General features: G+C 38.8%; 2 protein-coding genes across 8 annotated transcripts in view; one reads left to right on the forward strand and one right to left on the reverse strand.

Moving 5' to 3' along the window:
* iffo2b (intermediate filament family orphan 2b) overlaps positions 1-9,164 on the forward strand; it is a 38,785-nt gene extending 29,621 nt beyond the window's left edge. For 2 of the 5 annotated variants that reach the window (XM_030133604.1, XM_030133603.1), the window contains 5 exons: positions 121-291; positions 1,777-1,925; positions 3,246-3,447; positions 3,555-3,653; positions 6,958-9,164. In XM_030133604.1, the coding sequence (XP_029989464.1) occupies positions 121-291; positions 1,777-1,925; positions 3,246-3,447; positions 3,555-3,653; positions 6,958-7,191 (855 nt within the window). In that variant the 3' untranslated portion in view covers positions 7,192-9,164. Of the gene's footprint in view, positions 1-117; positions 292-1,776; positions 1,926-3,245; positions 3,448-3,554; positions 3,654-6,957 lie in introns of all 5 variants that reach the window. The other 3 variants (XM_030133602.1, XM_030133605.1, XM_030133606.1) reach the window with 3 other exon arrangements.
* Positions 9,165-9,565: 401 nt separating this feature from the next.
* Positions 9,566-20,504, reverse strand: terf2ip (telomeric repeat binding factor 2, interacting protein). 3 transcript variants are annotated; one of them, XM_030133601.1, is made up of 9 exons: positions 20,435-20,504; positions 19,710-19,942; positions 18,575-18,720; positions 18,283-18,482; positions 17,372-17,431; positions 16,622-17,270; positions 15,938-16,041; positions 11,738-12,196; positions 9,566-11,586 (listed from the first exon to the last, which is right to left on the reverse strand). In XM_030133601.1, the coding sequence occupies exons 1-9, from the start codon at positions 20,435-20,437 to the stop codon at positions 11,359-11,361; spliced, it is 2,082 nt and encodes a 693-aa protein (XP_029989461.1). In that variant the 5' UTR covers positions 20,438-20,504; the 3' UTR covers positions 9,566-11,358. The 3 variants fall into 3 exon arrangements, with proteins under 3 accessions (XP_029989461.1, XP_029989459.1, XP_029989460.1); XM_030133599.1 differs by having other exon boundaries at positions 17,372-17,497; XM_030133600.1 differs by having other exon boundaries at positions 17,372-17,497; positions 20,431-20,473.
* Between the last annotated feature and the right edge of the window lie 1,667 nt (positions 20,505-22,171).

Genomic DNA, 22,171 nt, shown 5'->3' on the forward strand with positions numbered 1-22,171 from the left:
TCTAGTCAGTGTTAGTAACCAAATGAACTAACTAAATCATCAATGAAATCCACATACTGTTTGTGAGAAGAGGTGTGGCCTGGACATGTCATCTCAAAAACCTTTCTAACCTCCATGCAGCAAATGTCAGAGCTGGACTCCAAGATCCAGGAGAAAGCCAGGAGAGTGGACATGGACATTTGTCGGCGGATTGATATCACGGCCAAACTGTGTGATGTGGCTCAGCAACGCAACTCCGAGGACATGTCAAAGATGTTCAACGTCAGCCCGGCGAGGTCGCTCCCAGAGAGGGTGGGTGTCCATCATTAGTCAGAGGAGCTGACATATTCCATGGAAAAAAAAAACGAAAAAAAAAAAAAAAAAAAAATTCTTTCGTGAAGAAAACTGTCAGCACTCCAGAAAAGAAATCCGACCTGGCAGTAGCTGGAAAACATTAGTGACGTATTTGTTTTTTATTGGCTGATGGTGAAAAAATACTGCATGACCCTTCTGAATGTGCAGACGTAAATGCCCATTGATCCCAAATAAACATAAACATACAGTGCATTATACTTAGACTCTTGTATAGGCACACACAGGCAGGCACACACAGAAAAATTAAATGCTGATGTGATAACTCCTCGCTGCATCCAAGGTTATCATATTGCGCCGACAGTGCTGGCTGACGCTCAAGTGTAAGTGTGTCGTGAACCCAGCTGGCAGCATAACCTTATGTTACATGACTCTAATTTTGTGACTTAGTTTTCATTAATTTCAGTACTTGCACAGTATGTTGGTACATGTAGCTAAATTATGTGTACCTTTAAAACAGACATAAAATACACTGTACTGCACAACGATCACAGAAATCGCAGTTTTAATATTTCATCACATCAGTAGTGTTCAATAGTGGATACATTTAAGAATCAACATGTGAAAGCAAAGTGTTTTCATTCATTACAACACTACAAGATTGTCATTAATGAGGAAGGAGGCAGAACTTGGCCAGTTTTGAAAAGGAATTACCAATTTGTTAGACATGTTTGTGTTATATTATGTTTTTGTTTGTTCAAAAATAATAATATTTGAGCATTAAGACCTGATGTATCAAATATGATACAAAATTGAAACTCATACATGGAAAGTGATATTTGAAAAAAATGTTTTTTGGTTATTCAGAAGGACCAATTTCAAAGAAATAGAATTTTCTGTCAATGATTTAATGGTCCAGGCTTTACAGGGACAAAGACCCAAACAGCCACAGACAACCAAAACCATCGACTGATCTAAAATGTTTAAGAACTGCTGAACCATTAAACCTGTTAATATGTTGACATAATTGGTGTAAAATACAGTTTATCATCATTTCATGGTTATCAGATATGACCTGTTTGGACGTTCAGAGGCTCTGTCGTGAACGTGGAAACACCGTAATCTTCTACAACATTGATTCACCCTTAAAACCCATGGAGTTGGATCAATGACGTGGAAGGAGATGCTTATTTTCAGATTCTGTTATTGATATCTTTACTGAAAAATTCACTTTTTCATCAGTTTTCTGTTATAACTCTCAATTTTAAAGTGAGATTTTATGAACATCTACATGATCAGTAAATGAAATATAGGAAAATACCTGATTTTCACTGAAAAAACCACAAAATACGAGGATGATATTATAATCAATGGTGATAAATCACTTAAGAAAAGTTAAATATAGAGAAAAATGTATTTGGGAAATGCCACAATTGTAGCTCTGGGCCTTTATGGGTTAATATCTACATGTGTGTTCTTCTTCAGGGTGCCGTGGCCTGCTGCAGGAAAAAAGAGCGTAAAGCTGTGTCAGATGAGGAGAGTTCAGAGATGGATGCAGACCCCAGCCTTTCGGAGGAGGAGGTCCCCGGGTCCCTCAACATCACAGATGAAATGAAACGCATGCTCAACCAGCTGTAAGCACCACCACCACACTTTACCAGCACTCTGCTTTGACTGAATCTTAATATGCTCTGCAGTAACAGCATCTTAATATAGTCCTTTTCCTGCAATGTTATGATCAAATTGTTCAGTCTATTCCTGTGTCTCCCTCTAGTGTTCATACAGAGTGTTGCATCTAACAAATGGTGTGCTTATTTAGCATATATTAATACTGCCTGCGTTTGCACTGTTAAGGCTGCAGTAGTTGATTTTTCACATGCTCTTTAGTTCTTTTTACGGTATTTTCACACATGCTACCCATTTTAGACTAGTCTAGTTATAGCTAGGTGCTTCTATGAAACTGGGCCCTAAGAACAGGACATGGGGCTAAAAATTCAAACCAGATGTAGACTAATGTTATGAAGCAAGTTTGGAAGCACTTTGGGTCTATTTTAAAAATAAATACTTACTGAGGTAAAAGAGAAACTATTTTTCAGATAAAACACATTTTTATATTATTTTACAGCATATTTAATACAAAAATCTGCATGTAACATGGACAAAAGGACATGAAAATTACATGCTGCTATTTTGTTGGAATATCTCTTTATTCTCTCACAGGTATATTTTGGGAATTGAACTAATTATGCAAGGCAGTGTTTCACTAAAATGACCACTGTTGCAAAATCATTCGCGATTTATGTGCATTTAACTGGGCAGGTTCTGCATCTAACGCAAGTGGACACAATGGGTTACATACAAAACCTGGAATAAGACTGCTGATTCATGAAAAACCCACATGTCTGGATTAGAAAAACCATTAGGATCATCAAATGTAACACAGTATCTTTATTCATAGCGCTATATAAGACCATTTCAAGCCATGTTTTCCAGATCAAATGCACTGACACCTAGGAAGTTTTTCATATCCTAATTTTAGTCGTATTTTTGGTCCCAATATTTTATAAAAAAATTCATTAATTTCAGGATGGCTCAGAGCAAGAGGATAATTTTTTTGCATTTATCTTCAGTCATCATTAGGTCCATCCTGGGGCGAAATATGTCCAAATTTCTCTTTTATTATTGGGTCTGAAAAAGCTGGCAAAGCACCAGGTACCAAAATAAACCCAGTTTCACAGAAGCACCCAGATTACTAATAACCACTAATCAGTAACTAGTACCATATATAAAAAATGAGTGTAGAGGTTAAAGGGTGGATGCATGACTCTTCCGATCAGTTGGTGTTCTTCCACTTTGCATGTGACTGTGCTGAATCTGTTGGCCGTTATACTTGTCCTTCCTCTCGTCCCTCTCTCCTCCTTGTTCTTTCCGTTCTCTGCCCTTGTCCTACACAGACATTGTTCAGATAACTCCTTTGTTGCCAGGCGCGAGACGTTTGAAATCGACGACGACTGCGACAGTCTGACGTGGGAGGAGAACGAGGAGACCCTGCTGCTGTGGGAGGACTTCGCAAACTACAACATGCCGTGCACCATCGCCGCAACAACCTGCACAACCACCTGCCCCTGTGACAGCACCACGGAGGTCGCTGATCCAGTGAGTTCTGACCACGCATTTACGGTTTTCAGATCATTGCTATGGGTGCTGTGTAAGACATCAGCTCATGCATGATGAATGAGGCCTCTGTTCCGTTGCTCTCTAAGGACTCCCAGGATGGAAGTCTTGGCAGCCTCATTGATGAGACAGAGTCACTATTTAAGACGAGAGAGCAGGAGTACCAGCAGACCATCGGACAGATAGAGGTAGACGACCTGTGTGTTTGTGTGTGTGTGTGTGTGGGATGCAATTTTTTTTTTTTTATGACTTGCATTTTCAATTTATTTTTTCCAAACATATCACATCATCACACATCAATTACTAACATTAGAACATTGGTAAATTTCCCACCCGTAACCAGAAGGGGTCTTCAGATCAATATATTGGCTTTTTATCGCACACACATCGACTTTGAGCAGTGTTTTTCAACCTTGGGGTCGGGACCCCATGTGGGGTCACCTGGAATTTAAATGGGGTCACGTGAAATTTCTGGTAACTGATAAGAAAAAAAAACAATCTTATAAATAAAAAATATATGGTGAGTTGAGAGACAATCCCAATAAATAAAATACATGACAAACTGAGAAGCTGAAACTGAAGTACTGTGGTTCTGATTATCTTTCAAATGTTCATTGTGGTCGGTTTCAGATGCTGCAGCTCTTTCATAATTCATAGTTTGAGTTATTGTTTGTTCAGTATTAATTGTCAGCCTTGTAAATACAAGCTGGACTGACTGTACATATCCTCACCAAGTAATCTGTACCTGGCTTTTCTGCGTCCGTCCATAATAATATACATTATATAGACTAAATGTGTCTAAAATTAACTTTTATTTGCAACATAGTATAGCAAACCATTACATGATCAAAAACAAATGCATTTTAGTGAAAAAAAAAAAGTGTCTGTTTTGAATGTCTGGGGTCGCCAGAAATTTGTGAGGTTAAAATAGGGTCACGAACCATAAAGGTTGGGAACCACTGACTTTGAGTATTCATGTGTATAATATATATACACACCATGAATATCTACACAGAGGTGTCTAATCATTATATACACATATACACACATAAGGTGTGTGATCATTGTCTTTTTAGTGTGAATCCTCTTAGCCTTTAGTAATTGAAATCTTAAGATTCCATGTATTTGCTCCATTTCAAAAAATATTTTTCTGTCTTGTCCTGCATCCTATATCCTACATGCTGCTACTTTTCCCACTTCCGTCATCCACTCACTCCACACAGTCTGTATCCTGTCTTTTAGTGGTTTGGGAAATGCAGACAGCACTTGAGGATCTCCTAATATAAATAACTTGCGGCATAATATAAATTGTCTTTTTATAACATTAACGACATACCTGTAAATCTTCAACCAAATTTGTTTAATTTTAGGGCATATCCACAGCACATGCATCAGTGTACTTTCATCTGCACCACACTTCCAACAGGTATCTGATTAGGGATGCAATATTGTACTCAATAATGAACAACAAACCCAAATATCAAAATAGTGACAAAGTTCTAACAGGATACACATGACCATTCTTTTGTTTTCCATATAATTGCACTACTGCTGGATGATATACAGTGGCAAGACAAAGAACATGAAGCCTTTTTGGTCATAAAATATGATCTAATCTGCTTCCAAGTCATCAGTATAGACAAACTGAATGCACTTAACCAAATACCATACAAGTAATTCTAGTCTTTCATGTCCTTATTGAACACACCTATTAAACACTCACAGGGCTGTTAGAAAAAGGAAGTAACCCCCAGGATAATGACTCTGAAAAGACATAATTACAGTCTGGAATGACCAAACTGAATTATAACCAACAAAATGAGATTTGAGCCATGCATGGAACCACTTTTACTTCTAAAAAAAACCCAGTCAAACCTTGTGACTGTTTATCAGAAAAACCTGATCATATGAACCACACCTAAAAAAAACCCCAGATCTCTGAAGACCTTCAATCAAGAATTGTTGATTTGCATGTGACTGACTCATGTAATTTATTTCATGTTTTAAGATAAGTTTTATTGGTCACATGCACAGTTATATATAGTGTAATACAAAATTAAATGGTTTTTTGTGCCTGCAGCCAATAGTAAAGGAGAAAAAAATCACATGCAGCATGCAACATAAAAAACATAAACACATACATACATAGTATCCTGCATGTTTTAGATATTTCCCTCTTCCAGCACACCTGGTTCAATTAATGATCAGCTTATGATCAAACTCTGCAGAAGCCTGATAATGATGTACTGGCTTCCAGGTGTGCTGGAAGAGGTAAATATCTAAAACATGCCGGCCCTTGAGGACCGGAGTTGCCCACCCCTGCTCTAGTATATCCAAATAATTTGCAGTTTTGTAGCTGCGTGAATAAGGTGCATGGTACAGCACCACCACCCCCCCACCACCCCAAATACAATGCAATACAATACAATGGAATAGAATACAATACAATACAATACTATACAATCCAATAGAATCGATGTTGTCATTCTGACTGTTACAAGAACAATGAAAATCAGTTTAGCAGCTCTATTCTGTTTAGCAGCAGATTCTGTTGCTAAACAGAAATGCAAAAAGAAAGACAGTATATAAAAACTATCACACAAAATTATACTGAAAATATCTACAGAAATTATTGAAAATACACCAAAAATACTGAAAATATACAGTATACAAATATATACATATATATTAAAACAAGGTGCAGAGTTGTGATGAGTTCCAGTGACATGAATTCTGATCTGAGGACACACCAAAAAAGATCAGCTGTTTAACTGACTCAGGATCACACATGGACGTTATTATGATCAGATTACGTATGAACAGAGTCCATGTGATTTGTGTTATTCACAATATGTCATGAACAAAAACACAGAGCTGAGTCTTAAGACGTATTTTGAAGGGGGCAGTGGAAATCAAACCGTCATTACTCATAGTCCTGTTGGCTTCTTTGAATCATCGTTCTGTGTCGTTGGTTGGGTTCATGTGCATTTTGCTCAATGTAATCTGATTCAGAGTTTATTCATTGGGAGCAGGATATTCAATGTTACCATCAAACTCAGATTTAGGACCAATATAACTAACTAGCACGTTGACCCATGCTATACCGCATTTGTCCAGCAGTCACTGCCAAAGCATTCTAGCCATAGCAACGTGATTGTAAGACTATTGTATTCCAAAATTACTAATATCTCCCAAAATATTGGTCCTATCAACTTGCCGTTTTTGCTGGTCTCTTCCTTCACCAACAATACATAAGTATGCCAAACTACTGCAGTCAGCTTTTTCCAGATTTTGTGTGAATCCTCGGACACATGCACACGCACACAGAGTCCACCTGGCTTTTAATAACATATAGACGCTTCACTACTTTTTTACCAAAAATAATGTCATCCCCACATTACTGAACAATGTTACCACACATCACATACTTCACATTTTCTTCATATCCCACAGACCTAATGCTCCATCTGTTTATGCACTGTCTCTCTTCAGATGGAATTAGCCACGGCAAAGAGCGACATGAACCGCCATTTGCACGAGTACATGGAGATGTGCAGCATGAAGCGAGGCCTGGACGTGCAGATGGAGACCTGTCGACGGATGATTAAAGGAGGCAGGAACTCTCCCTCTTTCAGCTCAGTGGCCAGCAGTGACTCAGGGAACACAGATGAGATCCAGGACGAGATTTCAGAGAAGGACGCAGAGGCTGAAGTCCCTGTTAGTTGATGGCTGCATAGCTGGGCCCTGACCCATCTCCTCCAGACCACCCCTGGTTACCACTGTGGTTACAGAGCGTGTGCAGCGGTGGTGGTCCGACCTTAATCTGGGCCTGTTTGACCTCAAATTCTGACGGTCACGTTCAAAGATGCCGCCCCAGAACTGGTGCTTTTCTACAGTTTATGTTGTTTCAGATGTGGTGGGGGTATTGTCTGTGTGCTTCACAAAGACAAAGTGGTGCATATAGAGTCTGAGCTGTGCTCTCTTCCTCACTGGATCTTTAAACTCAAGCTTCACATCAATTTGGGGGGAGATTAAAAAAAAAAACATTTTAGACTGGCTGAGAAGTGTTTTCTACAAATTGTTACCCTATTTACATCCTTTTTTCAAAAGGAATTGAATACAGTACATATTGTGCTCCTTGTTCGATGAACAACGCATACATCATTCATTTAAACCAACCTCCGTGTACACTTTTTAATGTTCATTTTAGATCAAAAACATCTGCACCCCTCAATTGGACTAGTGTTTTGTTTTTGACATGATTTATAAGGGTCCAGATGGGGGATTTGCAATCCAAACTAAACTGGTTTGAGCTTAATTGTCTTCTGCCCAGGAGACGACACACAGAAAGTGGAGACAAATGGAGTTGGGGTTTCTGAGGGAACTCTGTAAGGTTGCCAGAGTTGACAGAGGAAAGGAGCACAGCCTTTTGATGCATTAATGCACTACTGAAGTTCTATGCAATTTAGCTGGCCTTAATTTTGGACTGGCTTTCACCCTTCCTCATTTCTCCTGAAACCAATACAATTAGCCTTTGAGCAAAGCAGGTGTTTTCTATGTATCATTTTGAGGACTCCTTTTTGTGCATTTGAGTGTGGAATAATCTCAGTATGGAGTGTTTTATTTTTCCTTTTGTGCATGTTAACAGTAAAAACTGGAAGAGCGCCCCCTCTACAGAAGATGTAATGTCTTTAGTGACATTTACATTGCCTTATTCCAGTAGCTACTTATTGCTGAAACAGGCAGTGCATTTTTCTTGTCTTGTTCTTTTAGTTATAAAAGAACAAATCAAATAAATTGACAATGCTTATCAGAAGAGCCAAACAGACAGAACCAAAGGACACACTAAGATACTTCCATTCACACCCAACACATGCATAACAATCCTACTTTATTATTTTATACTGGAGAATGTTTGCATCTGTTTATGTGTGTGTGTTCACATGGGTTTTTAGACTTTTTCATTGCAGTCCTGTGGAGGATTCTGTTCCAGACAGGCTGCACATCCTGCTGCTTCGTCTTTTAAAACAGGGGCTAGACATGTCATAGACTGTACATAGAGGGCTGTGGGCATGTGATCGTACACCCTAGAGGCCTTTGTGTTCATTTGTCTTTTTGCAGCAGATAAAGATGTCTGATCAATGGCTTTTCAGTGCTTTCACTGGATTAGTGCAGAAACTGACGCATGGGGACAGAAGTGATATTTTTGTCACCTCTTTGTAACATAATGTATGTATGTATGGTTTGCTGGATCAACGTTTAAGTGCTACTTCTATCTTGAAGTTTTAAAGAAGCAGAATGTTAAAACACAGGCCTTTTGTTATTTCAGCATGTTTGTGTGGAGAAAAGGAGCTTTTTTTATAACCTATTTTGAACTAAATAGCTGCAATGCAGACTGCTCTACATTTTTAATCATTTCTCTCTTAATCATCAATTGATTGTATTTGTGACAAAAAAAAGTATTTTTCACTGATTTTTAATCATTCTGTGTTAACCAAAGCATATTTCTTTCACCTCATTTAGCTTTTATTAACTTAGCATAGCTATTAAACTTGTTCCAGACAATTTGGTCATTTATTGACCATATCAATCACCCCGAATAACAAAAACTAATCAGTTAATATGAAACAAGACTGAGGAATATTCTCAGTCACTTGGAGCCTTCATGTCTTTGTGTTGATGTAAAACCAGCCTGATAAGAAGAGCCATTCTTTTATTGGTACTGTACTTTGTAGCAACCACATCAAACCCATTATTTATTCATTGTATGGCTACAACATCCAAGAACAGCAGGCATAATAACAGTTCACTGTCTTTGACATTTCTTCTGAGATTGTAGCCCATAATCGTTGGATCATCACTAACCAGCCAACCAAAGTAAATGTGTACAGTAACATGACGAAGATGTAAATCAAGCTATAACTACTACTAACTTGGGAAAGTCTCAGAGTTTGTACAAACTTACAACAGACATGTTAGTTTGCAGACAGACTATGGTTTTCCAAAATCAGTAATTCTGTCAACTGTGTGACATTAAGTGTACGACCACCACTCTTGTCTCTTCAAGCAGGTCCAAATCCAATTAAATCGATTAAAAAAAAAACAACTGTTGCAACCCTCTATGCTGAATGTAGCTTGATTTGAGGCATCTTCTAAAGACCTTAAAAGTAAAAGCTGAGCAAAAAATGTAGCTTTGAAATCCAGGGATCTGTGGTGTGCTGTTATGTTATTGGAGACCTTGGTATGTATTGCTTTACTGGTGTTTCTTACCTGACCAACTTACAGTATGTGACCTAAAGGTATAACGTAAATCTGCTCCTGATGGATGTGAATGTTTCTTACTTAAAAGGGTTTTATACGAGTGGTTTTTAATCAGTGTAGCAATGGGATTACATGGTTTTGTGTCAACATACAATTTTACATGTTCATTTGCGTATGTGCTGTTAACACCATTATCACATTTGCTTTTATTTTCTTTAATCAGACAGAACATAAAAGCTGCAGCAATATTTGTGACCATATTTGGGTAAAATCTGAAGACCTCTGTGTTTCATTTGCATCAGATCCCTTTCTATGGGTCCAGGTTAAATGGTTGATTTTCTTTGTTTTTCTTAGCTCTAAATTAATTCTTTTTCTCTCTTAGATTTGTCTGTATATTTTTTGGTTCAAATCTTGGTATAATGTATTCATGTGGGTCTGGGGGCAAATGGTTTCAAAATTATGAATGTACTCAGTTGATATTGGGGTAAATGAAATAAAATGGTGGATTGGATAAAAATTAATGTGTGTTGTGTGTGATTTGTTTGGTATTTTTCAGTAAGAATTTAACCTTTGGGGCCAGTTCTAATATTAGTCACACTTGTACTGCTAAACACAAAAAATGTGCTTTTTAAAAGGTCTAAAAAAATATTGCACATTAATATTATATTCTACTTTCATTGATATCAAATATTAATTTTTTTATATATATTTTAAGCCTTTCAATGGCAGGTTTTTGTCATGATGCAATTATGTTTTTAGATAAAAAAAAAAAGCAAAGTAAACATTTGTATTGAATTACACCCACATACAAACACCTACTTCTCAGGGTTAAAAGCTGTCTGGTGGATGTGCTGTTTTATTTCTCAATATGCGAATAAATGGTCAAAGTGACGCCATTTGGTGAAGAGTAGTGAAAATGATCAATTCTAAGACAAATCTAATAAAACACGTGTATCACGCTTTAATGAACGTGAGCTCAAAAATTGAAGTTTGAATGGGTTTCAATGGCACATCTTTTGTGCTGAACAGTACAAGCGTAACACTTGTTTATACACACTGAATTTTAGACCTACTGTGGGAGCTGATCTGGAACTAATAAGATACAATAAAAATACACAATCTTGCCAAAATTCATGCCATATGCATGAACACAACCAAAATTACCAAAAAAGATAAATGAAAAGCACGTAAAATGTGCACAACAGTCCCTAAGGGTTACAGAGTACAGTCCATGCATTTAGGCATTTACAGTTTATTTAACTTATTGTACACTTTTGTATGAATGTATTAACAATAAAAAAATACAGTACAGTATTTCATCCATCCATCCATCCATCCATCCATCCATCCATTCATTAATGCTAAAAAAAATCATTAAAATATGTTGTTAAAGGCCTAAAGTTTGGTAACTACAGCCTCTATTAACATATGAACTTCTAAAATTTACCCTGGGACTTTTTTTGTCTCAAAGTATGACAGAAGTAATGGAAGAAGGTCCACAAATTCACACTGTATAAAATAGACAACTGGCACTTTGACAAAATCCTGAATATCATCACAGAAGCTGCTGATGAGGGAACTAGTTTGTTCCGTCGTTCTTCTACTCCCATGTTCGCACTCACTTCCTGTCTTTCAACTTGACCCCTCTACCGCAAGGAACACTAGTCTCTTGGCCACACCCTCCTCGCCATATTTCTCCTGCAGCATGTGACGATCATCGGGATCAGCAGAATCCAGAAGGCTGTCATCTGAGTAAGTCCAAAATGGTCCAGAAAAAGAGGAGGGGTCCAAAAGCAGATCCAGTGCAGCAGACCAGTCTCCACTGGTCTTCAGTAGAGCTTTGGTCACACTCGCTAAGTCCTAGAAGAAAAAGAGAGAAATTAATTGACTCACATATTTCACATAAATCCTTGTAACTGAAGTAAGATTGTAGATTCAAATGATTCCTCTATTCTTTAGTCAGCGGTTTTCCTTCTTGAAAAGGAAGAAAAAGAAATTGTGTAACACTCACCTGATTTGTCTGGTTCATTAAGTCCCTGATTCGCTGCTTGTCCTCCTCTAACTGAGCCTGAGTCAGTGAAGGTGCAGTGTCTCCATTCAGTTTTGTCTGTGAGTCTGGAGGATGTGCTGCACCGTCACCAACGAGGGACTCCGAGTCTTCTTCCTGAGATTCATGGTCAAATATAAAGAGGTGGGCTTTGGAGGTGGTGTGGACCTCTGACGGTGCAGGTTCAGAGGGTGCAGGTTCAGACGCCACAGTCTGAAATTCTGCAGGCTCAGGAACATCCACCTCAGCCAAATGGCAGCCACTGGAGGCCTGGGTGTCTTCTGCAGGCTCTTGAACGGTTGCTCCATGTTCATAGTTCAAGACTGATGAAGGTACATCTGAAGATGGGTCTGATGTCAAAGCTGACTGCATTGCAACTGTTTCAGTTTTGTTTTGGAGATCTGGAGATTCATCCTCATCAGCCTAAGAGGAACAAACGTTTCAACTTGTGACATTTGAGAATGCGGTTATTCTGTTGTTTCTATTCAGTTTATGTTAATAGCAAAATACATATTCATAAAATAACCTCAATTCCATTCCACAAATGAGGCTTACGCTGTTGGGGGCTGACAACAAGGGTATATCCTCGAAATCCCCCCAACCCTCTGCTATATATAAATCTATCCATGATAACTATAACTACTATCACAGCACCAATCACACATGTGATTAATGCTTCACTGACTTCAGGAACATTTCCTACAGTATTTAAACAAGCGCAGGTGACACCACTACTCAAAAAACCTTCCCTCACCCCCACTCAAGTGGAGAATTATCGACCAGTCTCACTCCTCCCATACCTTTCTAAGATCATCGAAAGGGCTGTTTTCAAACAGGTCACAGAATTCCTCTCCCAAAATAACCTCCTGGACATCAACCAATCTGGCTTCAAAATCGGCCACTCCACTGAAACGGCTCTGTTGTCTGTGACAGAAGCCTTGAAAGAGGCTAGAGCAGCAGCCAAGTCTTCAGTACTCATTCTACTGGACTTATCAGCAGCATTTGACACTGTCAATCATGATATCCTGTTATCCATACTCTGGAACATGGGCATCACAGGCCACGCACACTCCTGGTTTCAATCTTACCTTACTGGTCGGTCCTTCAGTGTGTCCTGGCTAGGGCACACATCAGCAGTTCACCGCCTCACCACGGGGGTCCCCCAAGGCTCTGTGTTGGGCCCCCTCCTTTTTGCCATATACACCACCTCACTCGGTCAGATCATCCACTCACACGGCTTCTCATATCATTGCTATGCTGATGATACCCAGCTCTATCTGTCATTCCCACCTGATGACTCCACAGTCTCAGTGCGGATCTCAGATTGTCTCTCTGACATATCTGCATGGATGAAAGCCCATCACCTTCAGCTGAACCTGTCCAAAACTGAACTGCTGGTCTTCCCAGCTAAGCCAACCATACAGCTGGACATCTCCATCACTATTGACTCCATACCTCTGGCTCCTACCAGTGTAGTACGTAACTTGGGAGTCATGATTGATAATCAGTTGACCTTCACGGATCACGTTGCCTCTGTCACCCGATCATGCCGTTTCACTCTGTTCAACCTAAGAAAGATCAGGCCATACCTAACCGAACAGGCCACCCAGCTCCTGGTGCAGACTATGGTTATCTCCCGTCTTGACTACTGCAATGCTCTTCTAACGGGCCTCCCAGCTTGTGTTGTCAAACCACTACAGATGGTCCAGAATGCAGCAGCGCGTCTGGTCTTCAATCAGCCTAAAAGGGCACATGTCACCCCCTTACTCATTGAGTTACACTGGCTACCCATAGCTGCCCGCATCAAATTCAAATCTTTAATCCTAGCCTACAAAATTCTCCGTGGGTCTGCTCCTGTCTACTTAGGTGCACTAATAAAAGCTTATGTCGCCCCACGACCACTCCGCTCGTCTGGGGAACGTAGTCTGGTGGTCCCCAGACCTTGTACAAGACAATCCAGGCTCTTTTCATGGGTCGTTCCACGTTGGTGGAACGCTCTACCAAGTGCTACAAGAACAGAGTCATCCCTGCCTATCTTCAAGAAGCTCCTGAAGACCCAGCTCTTCCGAGAGCACCTCCTGTCCTAGCACTTTCAAACATTCCATTTTAAATATTCTAATAAGGTTTTTCCCAGGACAACCACAGATTCTTTCACGATTATCTCTGGACCTGCTGCGGTGGTCCGGCCTCTTCCCTGCCCTCATCATCACCACTCACTTATCCTCAACCGCCTCCATGTGTCTCCCCCTACTCCCCCCTTCTCCCCCTCTCCCCCAGTCCCTATCTCTATCGCTCTCTCTTTTTCCCCTTCTCTACTCTCTCTCTTTAACCCCAACTGGTCAAGGCAGACGGCCATCCTCCAGGAGTCTGGGTCTGCTCGAGGTTTCTGCCTGTTAAAGGGAAGTTTTTCCTCGCCACTGTCACCAGTCACAAGTGTTTGCTCCTGGAGGATTCTGTTGGGTTTCTGTAAATTGGCTTAGAGTCTGGTTTTGACCAACTCTATATATAAAATGTCAAGAGATAACTTTCTTGTGATCTGGCGCTATATAAATAAAATTTGATTGATTGAGTGATTTAATTGGTTTTCCCCTGTAAGTCGCTTTGGAAAAAAGCGTCTGCCAAATGCGTAAACATAAACATAAACATAACTGTTTGACAATTGACATGAACCCAATTTGAGCTACATGGACCTGATAGTGGCAGAATAATGGTCAGAGAACCAATTGTTTCCCACAAAACTCCACCTAGTGAGTGAAAATGACACCATATAAACTCTGGATGGTAGCCAGAAAATGGACATTTGTAAGACGATCAATATGAACCAAATTTTTATTGTTGTTTGATTTATGTCCAAAAAACGGACTTCCAACTAAAGCACCCCCATTTGGATGACTTATAACAGAGAAGCTGAAATCGATAGGATTCTTCCACTAGGGGTCCCCTGTGTGGGTTTTCAAGGGATAAGAAATCCAACCAAATCTGTGCTAGTTATCGACTTCATACGAAGGATATCTGGCGCTGGCGGCAGATCCAGCGGTCAGGGTAACACCATTATATCCCTGAAACTTAATTTCAGGGACATAATAATTCATGTATTTATAGTTAAAAAAAATCTTCTACTGTAAAAAAAAAAAAAATGTAATAATTTGGTAAAATTATAATGTAATATAGCTCATGCTGAACAATCTCATGTTTTACTATATCATGTGCTACATCATGTAATCTTACTCAGTTAAACTACATTTTATGGGACTCACTTTGTAGAGGCCTGAGGTTTTACCACAATAGCCCAGTTTCGATTCCAACCCAAACACATTTGCATTACAATCCCTTGCACTTACACTTAGTTTTCCCGTTATTTACAGATCACTGAGTCTGGAATTTACCAGTGAACTATCCAATAATGGCATAAAAAAACTTGAATAAAATCATATTTTGTGTGTTGTATTATATGTGTTAATCATATACCATGTGTTAAATAACATACATGAGCTCAGTACTTGTTTTCTATGGATGTGTAACACTGCTACGATTTTTTTTTTTTTCAAAGTACTCTGAAAAGTAATCTGAAATATTGATGTCAGTTGGAGACCGAAAACACATGCCCAGACATTTTGGAGTTGTCCAGGCAAGCCTGGACAAGACCATTATTTCCAAGCCTGATTTGCATTTGCAAAATTAGATGTTGGCTGAGTCACAGAGAAAGAACACAGAAGGCTGAATTTGAGTTCAGGGTCCAGTAGCTGTTTCAGTCTATTGCTGTATGTTACATCAGACTGTGCTCTTTGAGAATCCAAAACATTCTCCAATGGGGGTTTTGACAAAGTGTTGAGGAGGACTTCCAAATCGTCTTTTTGTACTTTTTGATCCAACAGTAACAGTATGCAAACAGTAGATATCACATATAAGACATTGTTTGACTGCTAGCTGACCATTTCTGAACAAACACATACAGAACAAAACCCGTATCTGGAGAAACTCAATATTTCTTATGAGTCATTAAATGCCAGAGGATAGAATCTTCTGTTTACTTGATGGGTGTTAACATATGGATTTTAACATTACCATCCATGTTTAAAATGAAAATAGGCCGAGTACATAAATAAAACCGGCCCCTTTGCCATTTTACACCAGTAACTAATCCTAAACATTACTGTGTCTTACCTCACTGTCATCTTCAAACTCCTTTGTGGCCAATTCAAGAATTCCCAACTTTCTCTTTTCTGTTTTCTTTTGTCCCTTCTGTGTCACTGAACTGGATTCATCACCTGAAACAGAGGAGAGGATTCATTACAGTTCACCTTCAAGTAGAAATGATGTGAAATCATCTGGATTCTAGTATTATGTTTGGTCTCCATTATTACAGGTACAGATTACCCCCGAATTGTTTTTCCTCCTAGTTTAGGGTCTTGGCCACAGGATGTTGAGGGTTATGGGGTGCACCTGCCATGGCTCCTCACCTGGCTGTAATTGGTCAGGCAGTTTTTAAAAGGAGCTGGAGCTTCCCAGATCAGGTGGCTGTGTGCTGTCTACACCTCAACATCCCCTCTTTGTTTTCTGACATGGTCTCCCTGCTTAGTTTTTGGTTGGTCTCTTTCCATCCCCTTTATCCTCCCCCCATCCTGACCAGTGACTCCTGTTTCAACACTGTTGTTTGAGACCCACCTTTTAATTTTTTTCTATCTTTGGGATAAGACTTAGTGGGTGACTGAAAAATTCAGTTTCAGTTGGTTTTACCCGTTTTTCTTGGTTTTTGTGCAGTTTGTTAGTTTCCCAACTTCCCAACAACCCTGGTCCATATTCTGTTGGATTTTGTTTTTATAAACTTTTGTAAACTTGTGAACAAACCTGGCTGTTCTGTTTTAGAGGTGCCATTTTCTTCACTTTCTTCCTGCTCATTTGCCAGCACTTTAGCCCCGCCTTTTCCTCTGGCCCTTTTCACCGGCGGCTGGTCAGCTGTTATGTCTTTTTGATGAGCAGACCTTATTGATAATTTGGTTTTCTTTGAGGGCTCGGGAGAAGACTTGTTAGGGGTTGATGATGATCTGAGTTTTTTGTTGTAAGGCTGAGGCCCTTCCAGCTTAAGCTGCCTGCGGGTTACTCGTGTCGGAGGCTCTCCTTGGGCCTCCTTTGGGGAGGCCTTCTGCTTCTTACTGAGGACATTCTGAGAGGGTGTTTCAAGCAGAGAGTCAGGTTGAGATGGTGGGTGGTCCTCTGGTACATCTCCTGTTTCAGGGGAAATAGTTGGTTCCACTGCTTCTGGTTCTGGGCTCTCATTCAGAGCAAGTTGGGTATTGGTCTCCAGTTCCCAACATTGCTCCTCAAGTTGGGAGCAGTTAGATGTTTCAGCTTCTACAGTTTCTACTTGTGTGCCTTCAACTGGCTGTTCCTTAGTTAGTGGGTTCACAACCTGTACTTCTTCTTGGGGAGAGGTGGATGTTTGAGCCTCTGCATCTTCTGCTTGTGTACTTTCATCTGATATTGGCTGTGCATCTATCTGAGGAAGCATAACATTCTCATTATATCACGCATAAATATCAATAATAATATCTTATTTGTGTTGATTGACTGATAAAAGCACTGTGCTCTTCCTGCTACCTGTGTCAATTCTGTTTCTGTTGTATCTGTCTTGACAGGTTCAGGGCCTTCTGAATGTGTCTTTGGAGAAACATCTGCATCATTACTGGAGGATGACTGAGCTTCTGTCTCTAAATTTCCGTCTCCCTACAAGCACAGATTGAAGAAGTTTGAGGCTTTAGGTCTGTGATTATAGGTTATATGAACCGAATCCAAAGCATTTGCATTTTGACACAAACCATATGAATAAGAACAAAATCTGAAATTTTAACAATATTATGACGACACTTTGTAAAGGCACATGTGTAGAACTTCAGATCTTTGACTTTGCTGTCACCCTGTGGTAGTGAAAAAAAAAAACACTACAGATTCAAACCTACAGCAAAAATAGCAGAAACCAAGGTTTTTTTTTTAGTTTCTAAGAATTTTTTTTTAGTTACTGGAGTGTATTTATTGAAAGAAAAATATTGCTCATCTGGTATGAGACTCAACTGAGGTGTTGGAGCACTGAAAATCATACTGATTGGAAAAAAATAAGATAAGTCTCTACACACACTGAAGTCTGGCAAAAATTAGGAGTGTTTAAATCGATAATAAATCATAATAATACAATTAAATTAATTAAACATGATTGTTATTGATTTACATGTGTTTTCACCTCTTTAAGTCTCACCGCTACATTTCTGCTTCAGTCAAAGGTTAGCGGTGCTCTGCTGGAAATTTCACGATGGAACATGAGGTGATCTTTCATTCAGAAAAGACTAATAGTGACAGAGACGAATACTCTTCATTGAGAAGAATCACAACTTAGAAGATTATCATTACAACCTACATAATGCTGTAGGTTGTAATGAGTACCTTGTACATTTCAAAGAAATGTGTCACATTACTAAAGTAAAAAGTAGCAAGTAAAACACCTTCCACATAATTACCTTTGTTTGCTTCTCCTCAGACTCTGATAGTTTGTGGGCCAGTCGCACTCTGTAGCGGTATTTCATCGACTGCCAGCTGTGACTGGTCACACGTTGCTTCTCCATTTCTTGCCATAGTTTGTTTCCCCCAGCCTCTGTTTTATGTTTCCTTACATAATTCAAAATGGCAGCATCCTCCTTGGCGGTGTAGGCAGTTCTACCTGAAGTGGAAGAATAAGAAAAAAAAAACAGTCTACAGAAAAATTACCATCTCAGTTCAATACTACGTTTTAAGTTATGTCTTACAGCATACCTCCTGCAGAGGCCGGAGGGCTCTCTTTGCTGTTTCTCAGTCTAGTAGAATATGCCTTTTCTACCTCAGGATTTAATCTGTAGTCCTCTAAGGTCAGCTGTTCATCCTTCTCAATGCAGTCATGAACGTACTGAGTGGAAATATACCTGATGAAAAAAAAAAAGACAAGCATCATGTCCATGATGTGATTTTGACATAAAATACAAAAAAAACTCAATCTGTGGTATGTAATGTTACCTTTATTGTTTCCTTCCTCATTTCACTTTTCTATAGATTATACTTACAATATATTACAGATAAAAATATCAGGACTCAAGAATTGTTTTATAGTTACGTACGTTTGAGAGCCATTTATAGTTCTGAATAAAGTACAATCAAGTGATGTAAGACTGTATTTTCATCCTTTGGTTTATTAGGTTTGACACCTTTCTACTTTCTGAAATTGTACTAAATACATTTAAAAACGGTATTTAAATGCTGACACAAATTTAATGAACATGGCAGCCGTGGCTCAGGAGGTAGAGGGGGTTGTCCAATGACTGAAGGGTTGGCGTATTAAATCCCGCTCTGTACTAGTCATGTGCTGTCTTCAACAACCTTGCTTCCAAGGCTGCTACTCACACTGGTGTTGGAATGTGTATGAATGTTTGGTGGTGGTTGGAGGGGCCATAGGCACAAATTGGCAGCCAGGCTTCCATCAGCCTGTGGCTACATACGTAGTTTACCACTATCAGAGTGTGAATGTGTGAGTGAATGAATAATGGATCCACTGTATGGGCTTTGAGTATGCATTAATATAATGTCAATGATAATGTGACTGATTATGCAAACTTTGACATTGAAGTACACAACTGGACCATGTGAAATACCTACAGATTTAGTGGTTTTTGACCCGACAGGTGCATAGTCTCACAGACTACTAAACCATAATAGAAAAAAAACGTAGCATTCTTTCAGCCCATTAAATACTCAGATCATCAGGATAAACAGTGAATAGATACAATATACTATTAAGCTGACACAGTTGTTTCCACTAGCATAACATGAATGACTTCAACATTGGTGAGATAAAAATGTGGAACAAACCACTTTCTCTTGCAGCAAATATTTACAGATCACTGGGTCTAGTATTTACCAGTGAGCTGTGGTTTCAGAAACAGAGGCTCTCTCCTCAGGGTCAATCAGGAGGATGGCTCCAGGCTTCTGTACATTACACAGCATCCCTCCACCAGCTGTGATGAGCGGCTGGAGCTTCCGTTTGACAGGACCCGGCCTCAGGAAGAAAGACATTGGCTCACCGGACACAGTCATGAAGAGCACAGGAGAGATTTTAGATTTGGCCTCATCCTGCTGTTTGGACGGCATTATCTGAAAGTGTACAGGCCGCCAATTAATACACACAAAAAAAAAAAAAAAAAAAATTAAAATCCAGTGAAACGTAATCCATAGTAAAATTACAACTACAGTCTGTAAATCAGCTCAAACATCAATAAAGACTGTTTGCAGGCTAGAATGCAATGATACAAAACATTAGCACAAAAACAAAACACTCTCATACTTCATCAGTAGTGTTGGTATATTTAGAGGCCAAACACTGGCAAGTACCTAAAAAAGAGGATGTATTATGTGGCAATTTATATCACGGTTTTATGTGCAAAAAACACATAACTCTTGTAAAATATGAGAAGTAGCAGTTAGTTTATCAACAGAAGCTAAGCTAAGTCGTATAAGCTCTATTAACTTTGACCTAAACCCGATTTATAGACTATTTATACTGGAGAGAACATCTTCCTTATTATGTGAGCTTACGAAAACGTAAAACAATGTTTATCTTAAGTATTTAGTTTAGCCATAACTTGCCATTTAATTCGCAGACTTCCTGAGAGAGCTTTCCCGCCGTGGCCAAGAACCAAAACAAAGGGCACTTCCGGGTTTCTTCTTCTTCGTGTGTTAAATATACGGGTTGTATCCAGAGAGAGTGCCCTCTGTATAATGTATTGCAGTTTCTATGTGACTTCACTGGAAGATTAAATGTTTTTTTTCTTGCAAAAGTTTTCACAATAACCACAAAACTTTACACTGCAGAGCATACCTTAAACACACCTGCAAAATGCGTTAAAACTGAAAAAGAATAGTTTATGTTCAATACAGTGTTTATTAATAGTCACTCAAAGAAGTATGCAAAGCAACAACAAAGCACAGCAATTATAAATGAAACACTGATGGCTTTTATTTTCTGTGTACAACATCAACAGTCTGAAATAACTGTTTGTCATACATGGATTAAACACATAAATGTCTAAATGTGTAAAGTAACACGATACAACACATTACCATCGTAAATTCAAGGAAGAGGAAGTTGTTTTATCTCAAAATGTTCTAACTCTCTTCAAATTATTCAAAGTTAGCAGCAGAAAACAAAACATTTTGTGCTAAAAAATAATAATTACAACAAAATAAAACCTACAGACACATCACATGCACAGATACTGATGTTTCCCATTTTCCCATTAGCATGTTATGCAATTCCACTGTAAAGCAGTGTATTGTGTTATTCTATTTTGCAAAAATAAGCGAAGAAAAGCAGCAGGCTTTGTAAATCCATCAGCTACAAGTGTTCATTGTGTTCTGAATGTAGCCAGAAGAAATGTAGACAAATTTTATGTATTGCACTGCATGAAGTTTGTGCATTTAACTCTCACAGGTCCAAAGCAGTGTTTCAGATCTCTGCCTTTCCTTTATTACCTCCGCCAAGGAGGTTATGTTTTTGCCAGGGTTTGTTTGTTTGTTTGTCTGTTTGTTTGTTTGTCTGTCCGTTAGTGTGCAACATAACTCAAAAAGTTATGGACAGATTTGGATGAAATTTTCAGGGTTTGTTGGAAATGGGATAAGGAAGAAATGATTAAATTTTGGTGGTGATCGGGGGTGGGGGGGGTGGGGGCACTGATCAGCCTTGGCGGAGGTCTGCGCTCTCCGAGTGCTTCTAGTTTATTTTGTTTTATTTTTATTTTTTATATTTTTTTTATCATTTTCTATGAGATGTGTTTTATTTAGAAGAACCAAGTTTCATCTGGTTATTTTAAAGTCCAGAATTTACATTTTCTTTGTCCAAGAATGAACTATTTACTGAATTTAATACCCCAAATTATGTTTTTTTCACTTTGAACACTAAATAAATCACTGTTTGCAGCTTCCAAGTGATTTTTTCTCTCTACATCTAATCTTTACAAAGCAAGTTAAGGCCCTTCATTATAATATTGCTCTGTGAGTTTACTTAACTGAATATTTACACATGTTCATAAAGAATATTATCAGCTAATCTAATGCATACAGTCGAACATATCTGGATAAATTACGGATCTTAATATCTTAATTTCCAAAATGGAAAAAAACAACAACCAAAGAAACAGAAACCCCATACTGATATGAATGAAGGTTCAGCATTTATTTCATAAAAAGTTTGGCCTTACCTTTTGGGGGTTAATTAGATAATAAGACTATATAGAATTGTGTGGTACTAGGCATAAAAGACAAAAAACATGAGTACATAATGTAACTATCACAGTCCCTTAAAAAACTGGTACGTTTATAATGTAA

The sequence above is a fragment of the Sphaeramia orbicularis genome, chromosome 5, assembly GCF_902148855.1.
Source record: "Sphaeramia orbicularis chromosome 5, fSphaOr1.1, whole genome shotgun sequence".
Lineage (NCBI taxonomy): Eukaryota > Metazoa > Chordata > Actinopteri > Kurtiformes > Apogonidae > Sphaeramia > Sphaeramia orbicularis.

Coding starts and splice junctions, on each gene's coding strand:
- terf2ip (XM_030133599.1), bottom strand. Junction 18,721..19,709: donor TCTGAAACCACAGCTCACTG/GTAAATACTAGA, acceptor TTTTTTCATCAG/GTATATTTCCACTCAGTACG. Junction 16,042..16,621: donor CTCTAAAACAGAACAGCCAG/GTTTGTTCACAA, acceptor CCTCTGTTTCAG/GTGATGAATCCAGTTCAGTG.